This window comes from Mesitornis unicolor, unplaced genomic scaffold (genome assembly GCF_000695765.1).
Source record: "Mesitornis unicolor isolate BGI_N332 unplaced genomic scaffold, ASM69576v1 scaffold4507, whole genome shotgun sequence".
Classification (NCBI taxonomy): domain Eukaryota; kingdom Metazoa; phylum Chordata; class Aves; order Mesitornithiformes; family Mesitornithidae; genus Mesitornis; species Mesitornis unicolor.
This window is the reverse complement of record NW_010198290.1, coordinates 21,128-40,169: the sequence shown is the minus strand read 5'-3', so window position 1 is coordinate 40,169 and position 19,042 is coordinate 21,128. Positions and strand designations below refer to the sequence as shown.

The 19,042-nt window shown below is 41.4% G+C and overlaps 1 protein-coding gene across 1 annotated transcript in view; it reads right to left on the bottom strand.

The window, feature by feature from the left end:
- Window positions 1–7,768: 7,768 nt before the first annotated feature.
- Window positions 7,769–19,042, bottom strand: part of LOC104544273 (cytosolic phospholipase A2 epsilon-like) — a gene marked incomplete at its 5' end in the record, with an annotated part of 31,938 nt that continues 20,664 nt past the window's right edge. Inside the window, 10 exons of the mRNA XM_010189093.1 lie at window positions 7,769–7,977; window positions 8,170–8,356; window positions 9,546–9,712; window positions 10,260–10,454; window positions 11,535–11,642; window positions 14,705–14,842; window positions 15,357–15,471; window positions 15,998–16,220; window positions 16,853–16,989; window positions 18,486–18,621. Coding sequence (XP_010187395.1) covers window positions 7,769–7,977; window positions 8,170–8,356; window positions 9,546–9,712; window positions 10,260–10,454; window positions 11,535–11,642; window positions 14,705–14,842; window positions 15,357–15,471; window positions 15,998–16,220; window positions 16,853–16,989; window positions 18,486–18,621 — 1,615 coding nt within the window. The remainder of the gene's footprint in view (window positions 7,978–8,169; window positions 8,357–9,545; window positions 9,713–10,259; window positions 10,455–11,534; window positions 11,643–14,704; window positions 14,843–15,356; window positions 15,472–15,997; window positions 16,221–16,852; window positions 16,990–18,485; window positions 18,622–19,042) is intronic.

The window sequence follows — 19,042 nt, the reverse complement described above, 5'->3', positions numbered from 1 at the left end:
CGAGCAGTAGGTAGGGAAGGGGAGTGAGGGGCATGGAGGAGCAGTACCAGACTGTGTACGTGATAGGATGGCAGGGGAGAAGGAGGTGGACATTTGCAGGAGTTAGCAGAGATCTTGAGGTCGATGCTTATGGCAGCAAACATTACCTAGGACTACCACTGCACCTGGTAGTACCTTAAAATCCACCCAAAAAAAAGCAAGGAAATATATAATAGTTGTGCAAAGCAGATAAGAGTTATGCTTTTGTACATTTTCAAAAGAAAGGCAATTAAACTTTACATGGCAACTGCAGGAAACTCATGTCAAGATGAATGAAGCACAGTATCCAGTGGTTTAGTTTTATTAGTTTTGTTTTATAGAGATTTTGTTTAACCAAAAAGCAAGAACAAAAGAGCACATGAACATCTCCAGGCATAGCCAGTGAAAATGACCATCTTCAAACGCAGAAAAATAAATGAATAACAAACTAGCAGCTCCAGTAACAGTAGGCTGGGTCATAGCATCTGCATTTCCAGCATGAAAAGTAGCTCTGCCCACATTTGAAGTACAAAAGCATCTTTTGCCCTCAGGTCATGGACACTCTGAGCCGCATCTTGGAGAATTTATTTTGCAGCTTAATTCAGGAAACAATCATTCACCTTTTTTTCAGCTTCACCAAAAGAGAAGACCTTCCTGACGTTGAAGGACCTACCGTGGGACACTGAAATACACATATACTTGTTATTACAGCAGGCCAGCTTTCTCAAAGCTGATTAGTTCAGAAGACCATTAGCATAAGTGGTGATATTCACCTAGAAATCCCTCTAGAGGTGATGAATCTTAAGAAAGTTGAGAGTCCCTGTCCTCAAGGAAACCCATGGAGAAGAACAGATGGATTCCACATACAGACTTCCACATCTGTGGAGTTAATTCCCCTTTATATGTACACTTGGCCATCTGGAATGATCCCTATGGCCTTCAGCTAAATTGAGGCACTCTGCTTTGAAATCCACAGAGAATGCCATAAAGAAAGAAAACTCCAAGGCTCTCATTAACAACTGAACTAGTGTTTGTTAATTTAAAATCTGAATGTACAAAGCTGGATGGTCTCAATTTGTAGAATGAACATCAGAGGCTCCAAATGAAATTATTTTATTCCTTTACATTTCATATTTCAGTAATTTAAGGATAGATGAAGCAAAATAACCTATCTGCTTCGAAGATCATTGCCCTGGCAGCAAACAGCACAGTACTCTCATCCTTTAGTGCTTTCTAGACCTCATACTCCCTCTATTACTTAGGCTTCTTATTCAAACTACAATCCAATTTGTAGAAGTATCGACCAACTGGCAAAGGTACCTGCATGGTCTCTGACAGCAGAGCTGGGCTGTGGAGAAATGGAGCTCCATGACAAACAGTTTTCAACGTGTTCAAATACAGCTTTGTGATTTCTTTTATCTTGGACTGGACTGAAACTGCTGATCGCCAGTGTCCCCTAAGTGCTTTGCAATAGTATACGCTTGCCTAGCCTTTGAACAGGCCAAGAAAAATGAGCCTGGGGTTACTCTGGCAAGCTGCACTTGGAGGAGTGGCTGTGACCACCTCAGTTCTCTCAGACATACAGATACTTCTGTACAAAAAACAGCACTGGAGAGCAAAGTCAAATGGGCATTGTGACTCAGCTATGTCCTCTTCCTGCAGGAGGAGCAGTGTCTTAGACCATCACTTGTGCAGTTAGTGAAGGGAGGAGATGTGGAGCAGAAGAGGAAACTCACAGGAGGCAGGTGCACTACTGCTGTCTGTTGTCTTACCCCTGACACAGGTAAGAAGAAATCTTATGGGAAAATAATTTAAAAGCAAGTCCTTAACCAAAGAGTTGAAAAGTACTGGAATATATTTCCATTAGGACATGACAGTCATACTGAGAAAAGTGTGGCACTTTATATGCATTACATATATGCATCAACATTTGTATGCGTCTAGTATATAACTAGTACACAGCTCTGATACTGAGATTATTTTCCCAGTAGAGAGACTGACATCGTTAATGATTTTTTACATCACTGTGCTCACAGTTAAATGCTGTCTCTGCTTCTTTCATGTTATAGTTACTGATGCAATGGATAAAGCCCAGCACTTACCATACCGGTCTTAGAGCAGCCTAAATGAGGTGGAGATTTATGCTCCATTTTATGTTTCTCAGATTTTATCCGTGTTGCAAATGTACGGTCCCCAGTAGTTACCTGAACAGTGAAAAAGTCCTCTCTGCCTGGAGCTGTCTCACTGCGGGGTGTTTTCTGTACTTGGAGGAGATTTCCCAGGAGTACAGTAAACTAGAAGAGCTGTGCCCAAAGTTTCCTGAATCAGTGTTCACTCTGCCATGCTTCTGCAGCTTACATGCAAGTTTATCATCTCCTTATGAGCTGAAAACCAGCACAAGGGCAGTATGACCACTATGGTGCTTCCTCCTATGCCCCAAACCAGCTGTGAGTTACAGACCATCACCTCCTGCACCAGCAGCGATCATGGACCAGAGCTTAAGAGTGACCAGAAAGGGCATTTGTTAAGGGTCTACAAAGGATTTTCTGAATACTGTTCTGCACATGAGACCAAAACATTTAATCCATAACAAATTCTAGGATATCATATCATATCATATCATCTGTCAAATCTCAGAAATAAACTACATCACAAGTTTACAAAGTGGACACCGAACCAAACCAACTGCAGCTCAAGGAGGAATTTGGAGCATGAAACCCTTGTTTTCAAGACAGGGTTGGAACGATTTTGGATCTCAACCAGCTGAGTAGCAGAAATTGCAAAGTTAAAGAAACAACTATCAATTGCTCAAGATTTAAAAGTGTGTATTAATATATGTAGAAACTTGCAGCTCCTTACCTGATAGTTATCAGCCTCTAAGGATCCTCCATTACCTCATCAGAAGAAAGGAAACAGGAGGGGAACAAACATTTCCTATATTTATAACTAATTTGCAGATTATTCGCTGAGAGGGAAGGGTGCAATAAGCAGCTGCCAGCAGAAAAGATAATAGTGCTAGGGGCTGAGGGACCGTCCTTTCCCAGTGTTTAAGGGCAGAGAAAAGAAGAGAGAGTTGGGAGCTAGAAAGCACTCACAAAGTGTGTATCAGCCATCTGAGCGGTCAGAATCTCAGCACTAGGATTTAATGTGATCCTGTTTTCCTGATTAGAATTTTTTAGTTACTATTCTCTTTGATGAAACAGCCTAGCAAGACTGCTTTGAAGAAACTAGAGCAGGGGTATACCTTTATCTCCATTTTAAACATTCACCTCCACCACCTTTTCGTTCCTGATTTCCTCTTTCTTTTCTTCTTTCCATTCCCTGCCATCTTTTCTTTCACATTGACTTCTTGGCTTTCCAAAATATCTGTTTCCTTCCTTTATCCATCTCAATATCACATAGTTATAACTGCCTTTTTCACTTTTATTTGGGCTTATACAAACAATTTTTGTCCTTCTCCCATTCCTTCCTCCCTTGCTTTTTATGCCATCTGTTTTGTTAATCTTTCCTCTTTGTCTCACATGTCTCCTCCATACTGCAATGGTAACTCCAGAAGCTTCAAGTCTAAATGATCGAGGTTTGATCATATTTGGATCAAGCATGAATACTACAAGCATTAGGACAGACAGGATCAGGGTATGAGATCTAGGTGAGACACCCAGCCGCATGGAGAAAAGGGGATAATTAATAGTGGGTTGAAGGGAGTGCAAAGGAGACCTCAGAACCTAAGAAGGAAGAAACAAGACATCCCAAAGTTTTGATATGAAGGGCTGGAGGGGTAGGAGGAGTGCTGGCAAGTGCTTGTGAACACTGCAGGTGTGCTGGGCTTCAGTGGGAACCCTGCAAGGGACAGACTTTCAGGAGGAGCTCAAAAGTACAAAAAGTTCAATGGCAGTTTTCACACACTGCTACCTCTTGACAAACATACCATGATCAGGGCATGAGGAAACAGGCCCTGCTGGAAATGAAGCCCTGATGGCCTCCTGTGCAGCATTATCACTCTCGTAAGATGGTGGGATCTTGCTCATGCACAGCAGAGTTTTACATGTGGACAGGCTTTGGCCCACGGTTTCTCAGAAGGAAGTCCTGCACTACCACCCACGTTCTCTTGCATCTGCTGTGCAGACACATTTCCCGTCACTTATATGGTGCAACCTGTAGTCTCAAGCGAATAGCTCACTTCACTCAGACTGATTGCAGTAATCTTTTGTTTGATCACAACTTAGACTACAGAACAGCATAAAATGGAGCTGCCAACCATGCCATTAGCTTCTGCATCCTCAGCAGCACTCACTTGTCAGGACTGTCCAAGGACTCACATGCCTCGCGAGGAGTTCAAAAACCCCACTGCTGCTTTCCTTAGGTTCCTACAGGCTGAGTCACCTCACTGAGCTGCCCAGTTCTGGGTGCACCTTGGTGATAATCAGAAGGGCTGGGGCAAAGGTGCAATTGCATGTTAATCCCTTCAGCTACCTGCAGATAATGAATAGGTAAGAAGGAAAAGACACAGAAAAGATGCGGAACGTGTTCATTAAAATTAAGGAGGTCACCGTGTTAGTGTTTGTAGTTCCTATCACTACAGCTACCAAGTGTCTTTGAAAACGTTTAGGAAAAATCATGCTAAGTCCTGTCAGTGCTGTGATACAGCGTGGGCCTGGATTTTTGCAGTGCTTCTCCCCCCCTAGATTGTTTCCTTCCTTTGATGGATGATTCCACGAAATTACTCCTGTTTCCTGTTAAAAGGGACACTCCCAACCTGCAAAACCAAAAGGATTTTTAAATGCCCACTTCTGCAGCTGTTACCTTCATTCTTTCAATGCCTCAGTACAGCCCAGAGGCTGAGCACAGGAAACATACCCCATTACCAACTGAACCAGAACAAAACCTGCCAGAACACAAAGCCATTCAAAGCCTCCATGCTGGCCAGCAAGAGCCGATGACCAGGAACTTCTGCAAGTCTTCTGCACAACTAATTAAGAAATTTAATGATAAAAAGCAAGCTGAGCCAAACAAAGGAACCAACCCCCTAAGTCGCAAACAAAGCACCTCTATTAAACACAGGAGTGCTGACTAGATGGGAGCCAGGAGAACAGGCCATTGCTGAGGAGGAATCACCTGGAGATGCACCTCTACAATATCTCAGAGGGGAAGAAACCAACTGCAGATGGCATGATGGGTCTGGTGTCCACCTCCTCAATCCAAGAACGTTACCTCTGAGGTTGCTACATTACCTATTGGTGAAGGCTCCCAGCACCCTGAAAGAAGGACATCTAGATGGAGGATTAAGCCAGACCTTTTCTGAGGTCTACTGTAACACAGGACATAGTTACTTTAAGGGTTACAGCAAGGAAGTTGCTGTGGGACTCAGGTTGCTGTTTCTGAAAGAAGTTATAGATGTCTGAGAACTGCAAGAAGGAGAATTTACAAGAAGATCCAGTTCTTATCCAAGAACTTTACCCATGCTGAAAGCACCACTAGGAGCTATCATGTGGGCCTGGCCAGACTGCCAGCAGGTGGGATGGGTTCAGGCCCTAGAGGGTACAGCAGAGCCAGGGGTGCCTCAGGGGAACACTTGCAAAAAATGAGGCTTCCCTCTGTTAAAAAAGAAACCAACAAACAAAAAGGGAAGCAAAGGGGTATAGTTAAGGGCAGAGACAGGAAGAGAGAGGAAGGGTTCTTGAAACTTGATGTCATTGACAGTCTTGGATGGTAGCTCTTTAAGATGCACAAAACCCCAGCTAGAAGATGGGTAGGTGGGAGAAATAGCAAATGCATGTGTCACCCCAAATGGGTTTGCCATAATGATATACAGGGACAGCTGAGAGGGAGTTACAGCTAGGGCAAAGGAGAGGCAATGCCAAAAGGGACTGCATGACTCAGCAGCAGAGATCACAAAGAGGAGCCCTCGATGAGCACTGGCAAGTAAACAGCCATTTCAGCACACTGGAGGTTTGGACCAGGGCTGCAAATTAGATGGAGGTGTGAGGGCCTGGAAAAGCAGCTAGGACAAGGACACATCATCCCTAAGGGGACTGAGGTCATCAGAGATGTGTGGGAGACTAACGATGATAAAGATTTAAAGCCATAAGGGAATGCTTGAAGAAAGAGGGGAAAACTAATGATGATAGCAAGAGGGAAGAGAAATTTTCAGCCTTTCAGAGATTCACGTTTCACTTTAAATTAAGGATTTATTTTCTTTTTTGGCTATGATTGCATCAGGCACAGCTCTGAGTGTGCCAGTACATGTTACTCCAGCACAGACAAGTTACTGCATTTCATTAAAATTTGAAGTAATTAAGAGTTGCTGATACTGACTGAAACATTATACCTTTTTTAGATTAGTACCTGTGTTGTAATGAAATAGGTTTACAGAGTATTGGGATTATTAAAATCCTGCAAAGCGCAAACAATTCTTTTGGCCTTCATCTCAAAAATAAGCAGTTTCATCAAATCGCCTTGTGCTACTTGTAGTAGTTGCACAGACTGTGTTGGTTGTACACAGTCAGGGACTGACAAAGTTACACAATTACCCATGAATTACTCATGGATATCAGTGCAAAGCGCTTAGCTTGCCTTCTTACCACAACATCTGACTATTTCTCATATAATATCTTTGAGAGGTGGGTGCTGGTCTCTTCTCCCAGGTGATGGGGGAGAGAACAAGGGGAAACGGCACCAAGCTGTGCCAAGGGAGGTTCAGGTTAGAGATAAGGAGGAAGTTCTTTACTGAGAGGGTCGTCAGAAGCTGGCACAGGCTGCCCAGGGAGGTGGTGGAGTCACCATCCCTGGATGTGTTTAAAGAGCGGGTAGATGAGGTACTTAGGGATATGGTTTAGGGGGTAGACAGGAACGGTTGGACATGATGATCTCAGAGGGCTTTTCCAACCGAGCGACTCTGTGATTCTGTGATTCTCAGTTTTTGATGTTTCTATTCTCAGAACATCCCATCCTATAAGAACAAGAAATACTATTAAACCTGTTGAAAGCAGTGGGATACAGATGGTGAGATGGATTCTCTGAACACCGTGAGTGTTCATTGAAAAGCACAATCCCTGGTTAGGTACTTACACATGCACCAGAAGAGCCAATCCTGACTCACAAGGGGATTTGGAATGGTCACTCTCAAGGGATTTTCTGAACTAAATATTGCTGGTGTAATAAAAACTTGTAAGTTTAGAAGTATAGAAAATCTGTATTTTCCATGTGAAAACTCAGATTTTTCTATGTCTTTTAAGTTTAGTTTTCGCATGTTATTTCCAACAATGTTTCTTGCTGATACTATAGGAATATATAGTTTTCTCTTTTTGAAATGGTCCACATTTATTACGTATTTTTCTGTTGCACTAGATTTGGAATAAATTAAATATCTATAGCTCATTTGTTTCACTTCTTATATAACTCTGCTTGTATAGTAAATTTTGAAAGAATTGGTATTATTGTCCCACATTGATTATTTAAAAACTTGTCAATAAGCCCCATATTTTCTAAGCTTTGATTTACTGCATATGCATGTACGTACATGAAAAAAATTGTTCACCAGCAGTGAAATCCAACGTCAATAAAGCACAAGACTAATAATTATTTTGTTTGATTGGTTTATCTAGGATTGCCATGTGACGGAGAGGAGCCACAGGCTGAGACAACTCTTTGTACTTTCTCAAGTCCTTCATGTTCATTCATAAAGAGGTCTTGATTCTTCTTCAGGAAGAAGAATATTATTTGGATATCTTGCTGAAACTCAGGATGGCATTTATTTTTTGTACTGTCGTTTCTGCTCTATAGCTGAATTCAAAGCCTGAAGGATCAGTTGTTTGTTGTTCTGAATGTTGTAGCTGGTCAGTTCTACCAGCTTGTCAAACTCCTCCTCTTTGTAGGTAAAGCTGTTTAAGCAGTATGGGGAAAAAACACTGGAAACATCCACGTTGCCCTGCGCCATCTCAGCTGGACTACGCTCCACACCTGACAAATAAAGAAAGGTCATCAATGGGGTATGGATATGGTCCCATGTCCCACTTCCCAGATGGGGCACAATGTTGCTCCTCACTATCCAGACAACTGCATTTCTCTCCCATGGGAGGACCATGCCTCCCATCCCAACACAGACAAAGGGTGTTCAGATGGTGAGAGGACCATCTCTGGCCCAAAGCTTACCAGGCTCTTTGTATTTTCTGAAGGTGTCATTCACCAGTGGGAAAAACACCACTATTGGTGCCTCTGGGGTCTCTGCATCTTCAAAAATGTAGCACTCCTTTAGATTTTTCTTTTCTTCTTCACTCATGTGGATTTTGGGAAATGGGATTCCTTGCTTTTGGAAGTACTTGGAGGCTTCTTCCAAAGGCTGCATTCAGACAGAAAAAAAGGTCAGAAATTCTACCATGCCGCCCAACTTCTTCAAATGCACAACGCATCCATCAAAGACTCCTTGCAAAGATCAGGGAGCAGTGCTCACTGTCAGTGTTTCTTCTGCCCTTTGTCTCTTGTGTGAGATATTAATTAGTAGTTATTAACAGAACAACATTTCAAGACTCCAACTTGCAGTCCTGACTGTTGTCATTATCAGTCTTTATCTGCAAGATAAAGAAAATGTTCATGACTGCGGGCAGGGGTGGCCTAGCTGCTTAGGACACACAGACATGCCCTTTACTGGAGAAAATACAGAAATGAGCAGAATGGACAGGAATCTGAAATGGTATGGTTTTTAAATATCGATTCATAAAGTAACAAACATTTTTTTGACTTGGCATGAAGTATTTAAAAGCCCCTTAACTGTCCTAGATGTCTTGAGATGGCTGTGAAAAGTGATGTAGGCATCTCAGAGAAAACATCATCTTGGCTGAAATGTTAATTTAATCCTGCAGGCGTGTAAGTAATTTTTGAAAATAGGACTTTTGTTCCTGAATCTGGTTGGTGTGTATGAAAACTTTAGTCTTCAAGAACTTCTGTCTTGTCCATATCTACTAACAGGAGTTTTAAGCTAGGTTGTGAGCTGGTATTTAAAACAGCAGATATAGCACCAAAGCATCTCCACAATTTAGAACAAAAAAAACCCCAACAACAACAACTACAAAGAACCTCCAGTTACTGTCCTAAAGACAACTGGACAAATTACTTCTAATTCAACTGCTTGTGGATATCTTTAGATGGGTATGACAAGACAAAAATAATGAGTTCATCAGTGGTGGTACTAGTTCCAGAGAAACACTCCATGCAGAGTGCAGCCTCAAGAGCCATACTGAGATCTCAGAAACACACAGGTCTGGGAGACAACATTTACCTATGGAAGAGTTAATCAAAATAAAAGATATAGAAAACTGATACTACTTCTGTTCTCCTTACGAGATTTGCAACAGTATACCAGCATCACTGAGGGACCTACACACCTACAAAACGTGAACTGTAGACCAGGAATTCTTTTCTCCCAGAATCAGTTTATTCTACATAAACTATTCTGACTCCTTAGGAGTTAAAGTGCTAAAAGGGCTAAAAACCGATGGTCATTACTGAAGAAAACAGAGTGGTCATCACACCGATGTCTGTGATCCAGAAGAATAGTTTAAGTGTAGGACAACATCCACTTTTCTCTCTGGCCTCATGAGCGGTGGGTAGCTGATATCAATGTATCCTGCCGTGTCTGCCAGGCACATGAACTCTGCTGTTTCTGTCAGTTGGTTGGGGAAGTTCTCTAGTACAGTATCTAAAAGGAAATATTTTTTTATGATGAGTGATTGCCTGAAGAAGTAATATATCTGTTGTCTGGCTTATAAGAGAGAAAAAAATGCCACTTGTCTCCCTGTCACTTTTGCTTTTCAAGATCCTGCCACACTATGGAAGCTCAGCCTTTGCACAGAAAAGACAGACCTGTGCAAGGTAAAAAGACAGAGCTCCTTCACTTCTCATGCTGCTCCTCTCCTGTTCCTGATGAGCAATAGTTGCCTTCCTGTGCAATCAAGGGACTTCTTGGGGTATTTATTAACACTTTAATTGCAGTAAAAACAAGAGCTGTTCCACATTTTGATCTGTTTTGCAATTTCACTTTAAGCTTGGTGAAAAAGTGCTGATATCTAACAAGTCACTGCTGTTAAAGCTCTGCCTAGCTGATTTGACTGGATGAAATTTAACTAGTTATCTTATTTTATTTTTTCCGAAATTACGAATCAATTCTGTTGATCCTCTGCCTTCACTTCACTAATGAAAACACCAACCATTTAAGCAGATAAAAATCAATATTCAGGGATGTTTACCTTTCCATATACAGAAGCTTTTGCTCTGGAGGTATTCATTGTGCATCTGGAACCCCTTCAGGAAGTTGTAGAACTTTGAAACCATCACCCTTTCGGTCAGGATCTGACGAATTATGCCCATGATGCCACATTCAGGGGTCACTAGGTAAGTCTCCAACTCACGGCTCCTGGCTGGTAGGGGAGGCTCATCTCCTTCTGAAGGGTAGAGGAGATTGACAAGTTGTTTTTTTGATACAGTCCTTTGCAATACTTGAATTACTGAAAGGCATCTAATATTAGCTAGAGGAAAGAAGATCATAATAAGACATGGTAACAGAAAATCAAGTCAATGTCAAAGTAGGAGCAAGGAGGAAAACAATGCTAAGTAAAGTGTATTCCATGAAAAACCAAGTTGGAATGGCAACAAACTTAAAGCTGTAAAGAATTATCTGCTGCTTGACAGAAGTCATAGGTGGATTCCCTGTGTGAAGGTCAGAGGAGACTGAGAATTGGGACTAGCTTCTTTCAAAATTAGTCCCACCCAGCTTCGAAAAGAAAAATGCTGTCAGGGAACTTGGACACCAAAACAGAGCAGAGAAAAAGGATTGTGCTAAATGGCACCTCACGAGGTTGGGAAAGAGGGCCAATGACTTTCTGTCACAGGTGTTTACTGAGCTCAGGATTCTGCAACACTTTCCTGGAGAAAGTGATGAAAAGCCCATAAGCCAAACTTTCTAACCGCATTTTAACACAGGGAGAACAGCCAGCACCTTTAAGGAGCACACAGGTTTACAGTGAGATCAGAGAAAATGGAAATGGTGTTCTACATAATTGATATATCCGAGTCTTCAACAACAACATAAAAAAGTATGACCTACCAAAGCAGACAGAGAACACTGCACTGAGATGTTTGTTACAACATGTAGGTTAATTGAAAGGGCCATGGCAAAGATGATCTGTTAAAAAACTACAATAGTTTTATATTTGGTGGCAAATCATCACTTGCATGAATTCAGTCCAAGGGAAACTAATGGAAACAATGTTGCTATGGATGAATTCAGAGAGGGATCCTAATTAGATATCACTGGCAGCAGGACACCTCAGAGGGCAGGGAAAACAAAACAAACAAACAAAATACCAACCAACCAACCAAACAAACCCAACAGTGCAGCATTGGCTTCAGTGTTAAGGTTTAAAAAGCCTTCATAAAGATTTCACACTACGTGCATCTGAATGTAGCATTCATTTAAAGATTAGTAAGACAACAGGTAAAGTAGACACAGAAACATAACCAACCAACATCAACAGTCCTAGGTCGGGTACACCTCAGTGAACACCTTTCTGTAGGGTCCGATGAGTGCCAGGCATCCAATAGGTTGTAGGAAAAGACATTGCTCCACAGACCTGTGCAATGGTAGAGAACAGGGAAACTGCTTTGGAAAGATTTTAATGGAAAATATTCCTTTAAAAAATAACCTTTTAGCATTGCAAGGAGTATTGGAATGCCTCAAGGCTTCCAAACTCTGTATTAAGTTCTTTTGTAGCAACTCGCATTCTGTCCTCAAAGAGGAACCTAAATAGTTTTAAACTTTGTGCCAGGCCTTCAGCCACTGTAATTCATTGTCTCATATTGCTGATACACTACAAACCAACATTTTCCAGCCTGCATATTCCTGTCCTATAAGCAACTGTCATCAGAGAGTAAACCATACCATTTCACATAAAGTCAAGGTTTGGTCTACAAAGTATGTTATTTAAAACTGTATACTTAGTTAAAGGTTTGGAGGCTGCTGCTGCTCCTGAACAGCCAAGATCCAAGTGGTTAGAAAACAATTTGGGATAGCCTGCAGAGCAGTCCTCTAAAACAAGACATCTTCTGTGGTCCTTGTAATATTTCCATTGCCACATTTGGATATTCCCCATGGTCCTTCTTCCACTTGTGCCCTCCCACTTAAAAGAACATCTAAAAATGATTCTCCAGTGCGGAAATCTTCAAAATCCTCTTGGATCTTATTAAACCCTCTTCTTACCTTAAACCCTCTAATTTATTCCTCCACAGCTCTGCTGCAGACCCTTCTCAGGGCCTCAGAACTCTACCAGAGAAGGCAGTGCTGAGCTTTGCCTTGAAAATATCAGTGAAAGCTTTGGAAAAGCCAAACATCACAAAGTATGCAATAATTAGATTTTTCACAATACAATAACTATGCATTCCTTAAATTAGTAACAGAAATACCATTTCCTTTTAGACCTGAGTTATTTGTGGAGTGGGACAAGAAGCCAAGAGTCTTTGCTTCGCAGTGATAAGAATGGGACTTGCTTGAGAAATGCTAGAAGTACATAATTAAGAAATCAGGTAGGGGCTCTCTGGCTGTACACTCAACTGGCAACCAGAGTTCATTTGCAGGTAATTACTGGCCAGTTTCCATCAGCACAACCACATTTCTCTGCAGTTTGAGAAGCTTCTGTGCAGGCCTGCTGTGAGAAGGCAGCTCCTCTTGTTTCTCCTGTCTTCATTTGGTGCCTTCTCCCTCCTTAACTATTCTGGCTCCCCAGGTCTTAGGAGTTGCACACTGCTTGTGCATTTTAATATCTTCCAAACACTGTTATCCTGCCAGGACTTTGTCTTAATTGCATAACAATAACCTAACCTCTTGCACTGAATTTTCATTGTACCTAAATTTGCTGAAATTTAGGAGCAAAATTTAGGAGCAAAATCTCTCCTCTCTATGAGGAAAGACAGTATCTTTTACAAAGCTGACAGAGCTGAAAATAGAAGACAAGCTTTCATGCACCCCAACCTTTCTTCTGGAAACCTGATGGTCTTGTATGCCCATAAACTCATCCAAACTTTCCAGCCCTAGCCACTGGTCTTATAAAAGGCCTTACCTCTCCCTGCAAATGACACTTTGCTTTCATCCTTAAACCATAGTGCTGTAACTAATATTACATTTCAATTGCAACCCAAGAGGGCATGTTGTATCACTAGATGGCAACATTGCTTTAACTCTCCACTCCATCCTTTCTAAAGATACCGCTATGGTTGCAGAGTCACAGGCAAAATTCAGGTACTGGGGATGAGAACACAGAGCTCAGCCCATACTGGATGTGTTGCCTGTGTTGGCTACCTGGCCACCTCGGGTATGGCCACACCACATCACTGTTGCTGCAAAACTGCAGTGGGGGCACGGTGTTCTCAGAAGGAGGGTCCACAATCCCACCTAGCTCTGTGATTTACCTCCTACCTCAACACAGGGTGCTTAACATAACAATATAAGAAAATTGAATGTATGAAGGGGTTTCTTCTGCAGTCTACTCAATTTGGTACATCCAGTGCTGGTGACTGCATCTGAACTATTCTGTTTCAGAGCCACCAGTGGAACTGCCTTCCATGAATCTGTCCTCCCCTTTTTAGACTTATTTATACTCTTGGATCCTGTGGTATCTTTGATTCTTCTCCCTCAGCCACCTCTTTCCTTAACTCATGACATCACTAAGAGCTATACACATAGACATTAAAGCTCTGAGGATAAGCTCTGTGTGGATAAGCACAATCTTCTGTTCCTTACATCCAGCTTTTTCTCATGATTGTACCAATATGACTCTGGAATCGCTCTGCATCATACACTGAGGCACACAACTTCTCTGCATGCCAAACAAGGTATACTACAGGATGTTGCTGGTTGTATGGATTTTTCAGTTCATAAGAAAACCTGTTCTTACTGGTATCCCTGGTGTCCTTTTGTGTGTTGTGCTTATCTACATGTAATACATCTGTTGTCCACAGTCTAAGAGCAGACGGACTCTTCTGCAGACACCTTCAAGCCAGAGAACCAGGATATGAGGAGGTTTGATAGAGAATTCCAGTGTCATGCAAAACTAGAACGAGAATTGCATAAAAACTGCAAAGCTGTCTTTCGTACATTATGGGAGCCACTCACTATATTGAAATAAGGATGACAAAACTCACTGACTTGATCATGCTAGTAAAATTAAAAATTATTTAAAATACTATTAATCTTGCAAAAATACCAGTAACAGTTCAGACAGCTACTCAAATTTACCATATTTTATAGCAAACTCAGTAATGTTTTATGTTAGAAAGTCATGCCATTCATAGACAAATTTGGTTTTAAGACTAAAAATAAAAAGGTTTCCCATGTGGAATGCTGCTGCTGATCTGTTCAAAATAAACCTAACCTCCTTAAGCAGCCCTGAAAACTCAGGCACAAGAGTCACCATTCAAGACAAGAGCAACAGTGAATAGTGTTATTTAAAATTTCTTGTAAATAATTTTTAGTCCATCTACAGTGTCTAATAGGTTCACCCAGAGGTGAGAACAACATGTTAGACACTTTGCTTCAGTTCTACATGTTGCAGGGCACTGATTGCAATATGCAGGGTCTATGGTATATTAAAAATAAAGTCTATTTTTATGCAATTCAAATTTTCCCAGTGGAGCACATCACCTTTCATGAAACAGATGCGGGATTCAGGGAGCTTCTTCATCAGGCGACCCATGAAGAATTTACTGCCAAAATCCTCTGCTCGAATGAAGGCACCATATTTTAAGAACCCAACCTCATAAGGGGTGAACTCCACCCATTCTGTCAAGACACAAAATGGAATTTTAAATCTCAATCCTATTCCTACCTCCTTTCAGGAAGGGCTCTGAAATGACAGGGAAGTGGCTGCAGGATAAACCCTATCAGCAGGGTGGTCACAGACTGGGTAAGGAGTTACGATTCAGCTGATTTCAGCTGCTCACTCAGTAATGTTTCCCAGACTTGTTAATATAGAACTTTCCAACAAGCCTCTTCAGACAGGAAATAAATGAAATCCAAAGGGTTCAGCCTAAGTTAGCCCCCATGTGGAGCTAAGGCTCTGACTTGAGAGTACCTTGGCTGTCCTTAAGCACCTCCCCCAAACTATTCCTGCCCCATAGAAGCCAGGCAGATCTTGGGCACAAAATCTAGAAATGGAAGTGGAAGGTAGAGGAAGAGGAATTGTTTATGAATGCTACAGTTCAACAGTAGAAGAGGTTGCAGGACATGCAGTAGCTGATAATGCAGATAATTTGAACACCAACCGAGTCCAGATACAGCTCAGTTTTGTCATCACCTTTGAACTCTGAAGCGCTGTAGTCTTCTTTTATGTTGAGGATCATGTAGATGGGTAGGGGATTCTGACCCTGATTCAATGCTTGTCGCTCATCTGAGAGTCTGTGGTTGTTTTTCTGTAAATTGACCAGAAAGAGCAAAACCAAGAGACCGTCTTGGCATGGTGTATGGGCTTGCAAGATTACAACAGAAATACCTATTTCCATCTTTCTTGCTCTCTTCACTCATTTTGTATCCAGACAGCTTTTTAACCAAGGAGTGATCTAAACACATCCACATAAGCTTATTCTATTATAAATGAGCTGTAGGACACTTTGTGGTACAATGCTCTCTCTCATTCTTCCACTCTACATGGATTATTTAAGTGCTCACAGAGAGGAACAGAGCAAAAGAAACCAAGTGCAGAACTCTGGTGTTAGGTGCTCAGATACTCATGATGGTAGAAAGAGACATAGGTTTCCTGCTCTACAGAATACCACTTAGGCTGCTAATTATGTGTTGAGAGATATATTTGGAGAAATACCCTTTGTTAGTCAGCAGAAATCAGCTGGATAATACTGGCAGGATCTCAGGCTAGCACCTGTTCCTGGAGCTTTCTTTTCCCTATTTCAGCAGCTTTTAGGGAAAACATAGATACACTACCCCATCACTTAATGCTTTTTCCAGCAGAAGCCCCCAAAAATCAACAGTAGAGATCTGATATCCCTCTTGTTTCCGCAGTTTTAGCTCCTTGTCATAATACTTCAAGTTCTCCAGGGAAAAGCAGCTCAACTTGCTTTTGGTCATGTGTCTGCGGACTTCACGAATTGGTCCAGACAGATCCTTTTGTGACCAGTCAGTGCTTTGATACAGATGTGACAAGGTCCTAAGGAGAAGAAAGGAAGTACATTGTCATATGCTCAATATATTTTCACTTTTTTTACTTGTATTTAAGGACCACATCAAATGAACTAGCTGAGGTTCATAAAAAACATTGTTTGGGCTCAGCTTATCATGAAAGAGAAAAGATTCTTTGATTTAGAGCACCTCACAAATTCCTAATGAAACCTGAGGACTTGCAAAAAGCCCCTCCATGCTACATGTAAGGTTTCTGCAGAAAGCTGTGATTTGCACCAGGGACTATTACTTGGAATCAGAGAATCACAGAATCCCAGACCGTTAGGGATTGGAAGGGACCTCAAAAGCTCATCCAGTCCAATCCCCCTGCCGGAGCAGGAACACTCAGATGAGGTTACACAGGAAGGCGTCCAGGCGGGTTTTGAATGTCTGCAGAGAAGGAGAGATCCTAGAGGTGAAACAAAGGCTCAAGGAAAATGTTGTTCCCCACGAGTAGTGCCCGAGCCATTTGCTGGCTCAGGCAATGAGTTCCTAATGCAGCAACAACAATGCTTAAGGCTGAAGTAGTACACCTTCTTTTACCAAAACAAGGAGAATAAATCTCCTTACCCAGCAAACGATAGAAGTGAAGAATGATGTCTTTGTTCAGGATCTCCTTACCATGTTGAACCAGATGACCCAGTGATGTACGAAATAACGTCTAAGAGATCCAGCTTCTGAAGACCCAACAGGTTGCCTAACAGAGATGTCAGTGCCCGGGCGCCACCCCCTGTTGTCATGACGGCTACGACTGGTACCTGTTTAAACGTCAACACAACAGTGGTAAGAAACCACTTAGTTTACCAGCACATGTGATCAAAGCTGACTGAATTGCAGCAGTTCTGTCCCACAAGAAATCCCAACATTTTACCGTTTCACCTCAGGCAGGGAGGGGAAATGAAAACTTGGTATTTTGAGCAGAAAAATAATGATTAAAAATGATAATTAGCTAATTTTGACTTTTTTATCAAAATCAATCGATTTTGATTCTAAGTTGTTACTAGCTGACTTACCAAAACAGCTCAAAACTTCTTGTTTCAAGGCATTTCAATATTAGACTGCGCTTTCCTTAGTGGTACATCATCTCAAGAGAACATATTTTGAGAACAGAGCTCATCTTCTCTTGTAAGTCAAGTGTAATGACTAGATTAGATTTCCTGTAAAGTACCTGGTGTATGTAATTGCAGTGATGAACCACAAAGCCTTATTGCATGGAAAACTAAATTGTGTTACAGGAAGACAAATTCCTCCAAGAAATCTACTGAGAGAAGAAGAGCCAAATGACATTTCCCATACACATTTCCAGGCAATTGCATCAGGGAAATAGTCAGCAGTGACCTGATTCAAATCAAGCTTTTCAGGTCCAAGCAAAGTATTCCGATTTGGGTTTATCTGGCTACAAGAAAGTGTTCTGTTGTTGGAAAACCTGAAATTAGAAGTACTTCCCCTACAAAATTCTTGTACTTAAGAAACTGGGTATTTTTTTTCCACTGAAACTAGTGTGCTAATGAGAAACAATATACTAATGTGATCTCTTTGTGAGCACAGACATCATTTATAGCATCCAAAGCCATTCTGTCATACAATGTTTAATATGCCTTTGGTCCAGCTGTCCTAGACAAAGGGAAAAGCACAGGTGAAAAAAAACCCCAAACCTCTCAACATGAAAACTTCATTTCTGAAGTGCCTGATCACAGACAATGTTCTATCCCTAAAGCACCAACCATCCCTGTACCAGCATGGACATGAACAAGTACAAACCCTAACTCAGTCAGACAGATGAGAACAAAATGCTAAATGTCTTTGTGCTGTTCGAGTGACAATACAGCTGAGATGATGAGCACCAGAGGAGAGAGTCTGTGGTAAAAAAACCATCCTCATCAGTCAGTGTTATGTGTCACTTTGACGGTTAGGTTTTCCCTTTTCCTCCTCCAAAATCTGATAACATAAAATACCTCATGTGGCCGTGGTGACTGAATGCTCAGCTAAGAGAGTAGGACTATCCAGGTCTATAATTCGCAGATGAAAAAGAAATAAGGCAGGATAAAAATGATGGCATTCTGTTTTCTGAGCAAATGTGTAGCAAGTGGGTTTGACACTACCCATGTTCTCCTATTGTTTCATTTGAACCTTTCTCAATGCTTTACATGGGGCACTGAATACATCAGGTCTGACTAAAGAATACGCAAACTGCTACAGGCATAACACACTCCTGTTACATGGCATGGTTCAGTCCCTATGGTGCTCACCATACCTCGTGGTCTTGTAGGTCTGTCTCTAAATGAAGTGCTTTTTTCAGAGCAGAAGCCACAAACTTCCTCCGCTTCTGTATGAAATTTTTCTCCTCCATACACAGATCAAAATCCAAGCGAACATCTAAGTTTCTTGACCTCAAACAAATTCCAGGGTTAAATAGGATGTGCATGATCACTTACAACCAATGTCTAGACCCATGCTTACAAGTTGCAAAATCTTAGAGGCTTAAGTCAAAAAGGCTTAGAGAAGCTGCTATTGAAACCCCACAAAAGCACATCAGAGATGATATAGACAAGGTAGAGAAAAGGCTGAGAAAGTGAAAAAGTTACAAAGTCTTAAAGAAAAAAACCCCAGAAATATTTTTTATTAGGTAGAGAAAAGGCTGAGAAAGTGAAAAAGTTGTAAAGTCTTAAAGAAAAAAACCCCAGAAATACTGTTTATTGCTACACTGATTTTCAAGAAATATCTAACATAAATACTGCAATCCATATACAGATACTATAAATGTTGGAATATTTAGTATTTGTTGCATGAAGACCTCCAGCTTTCATAAAT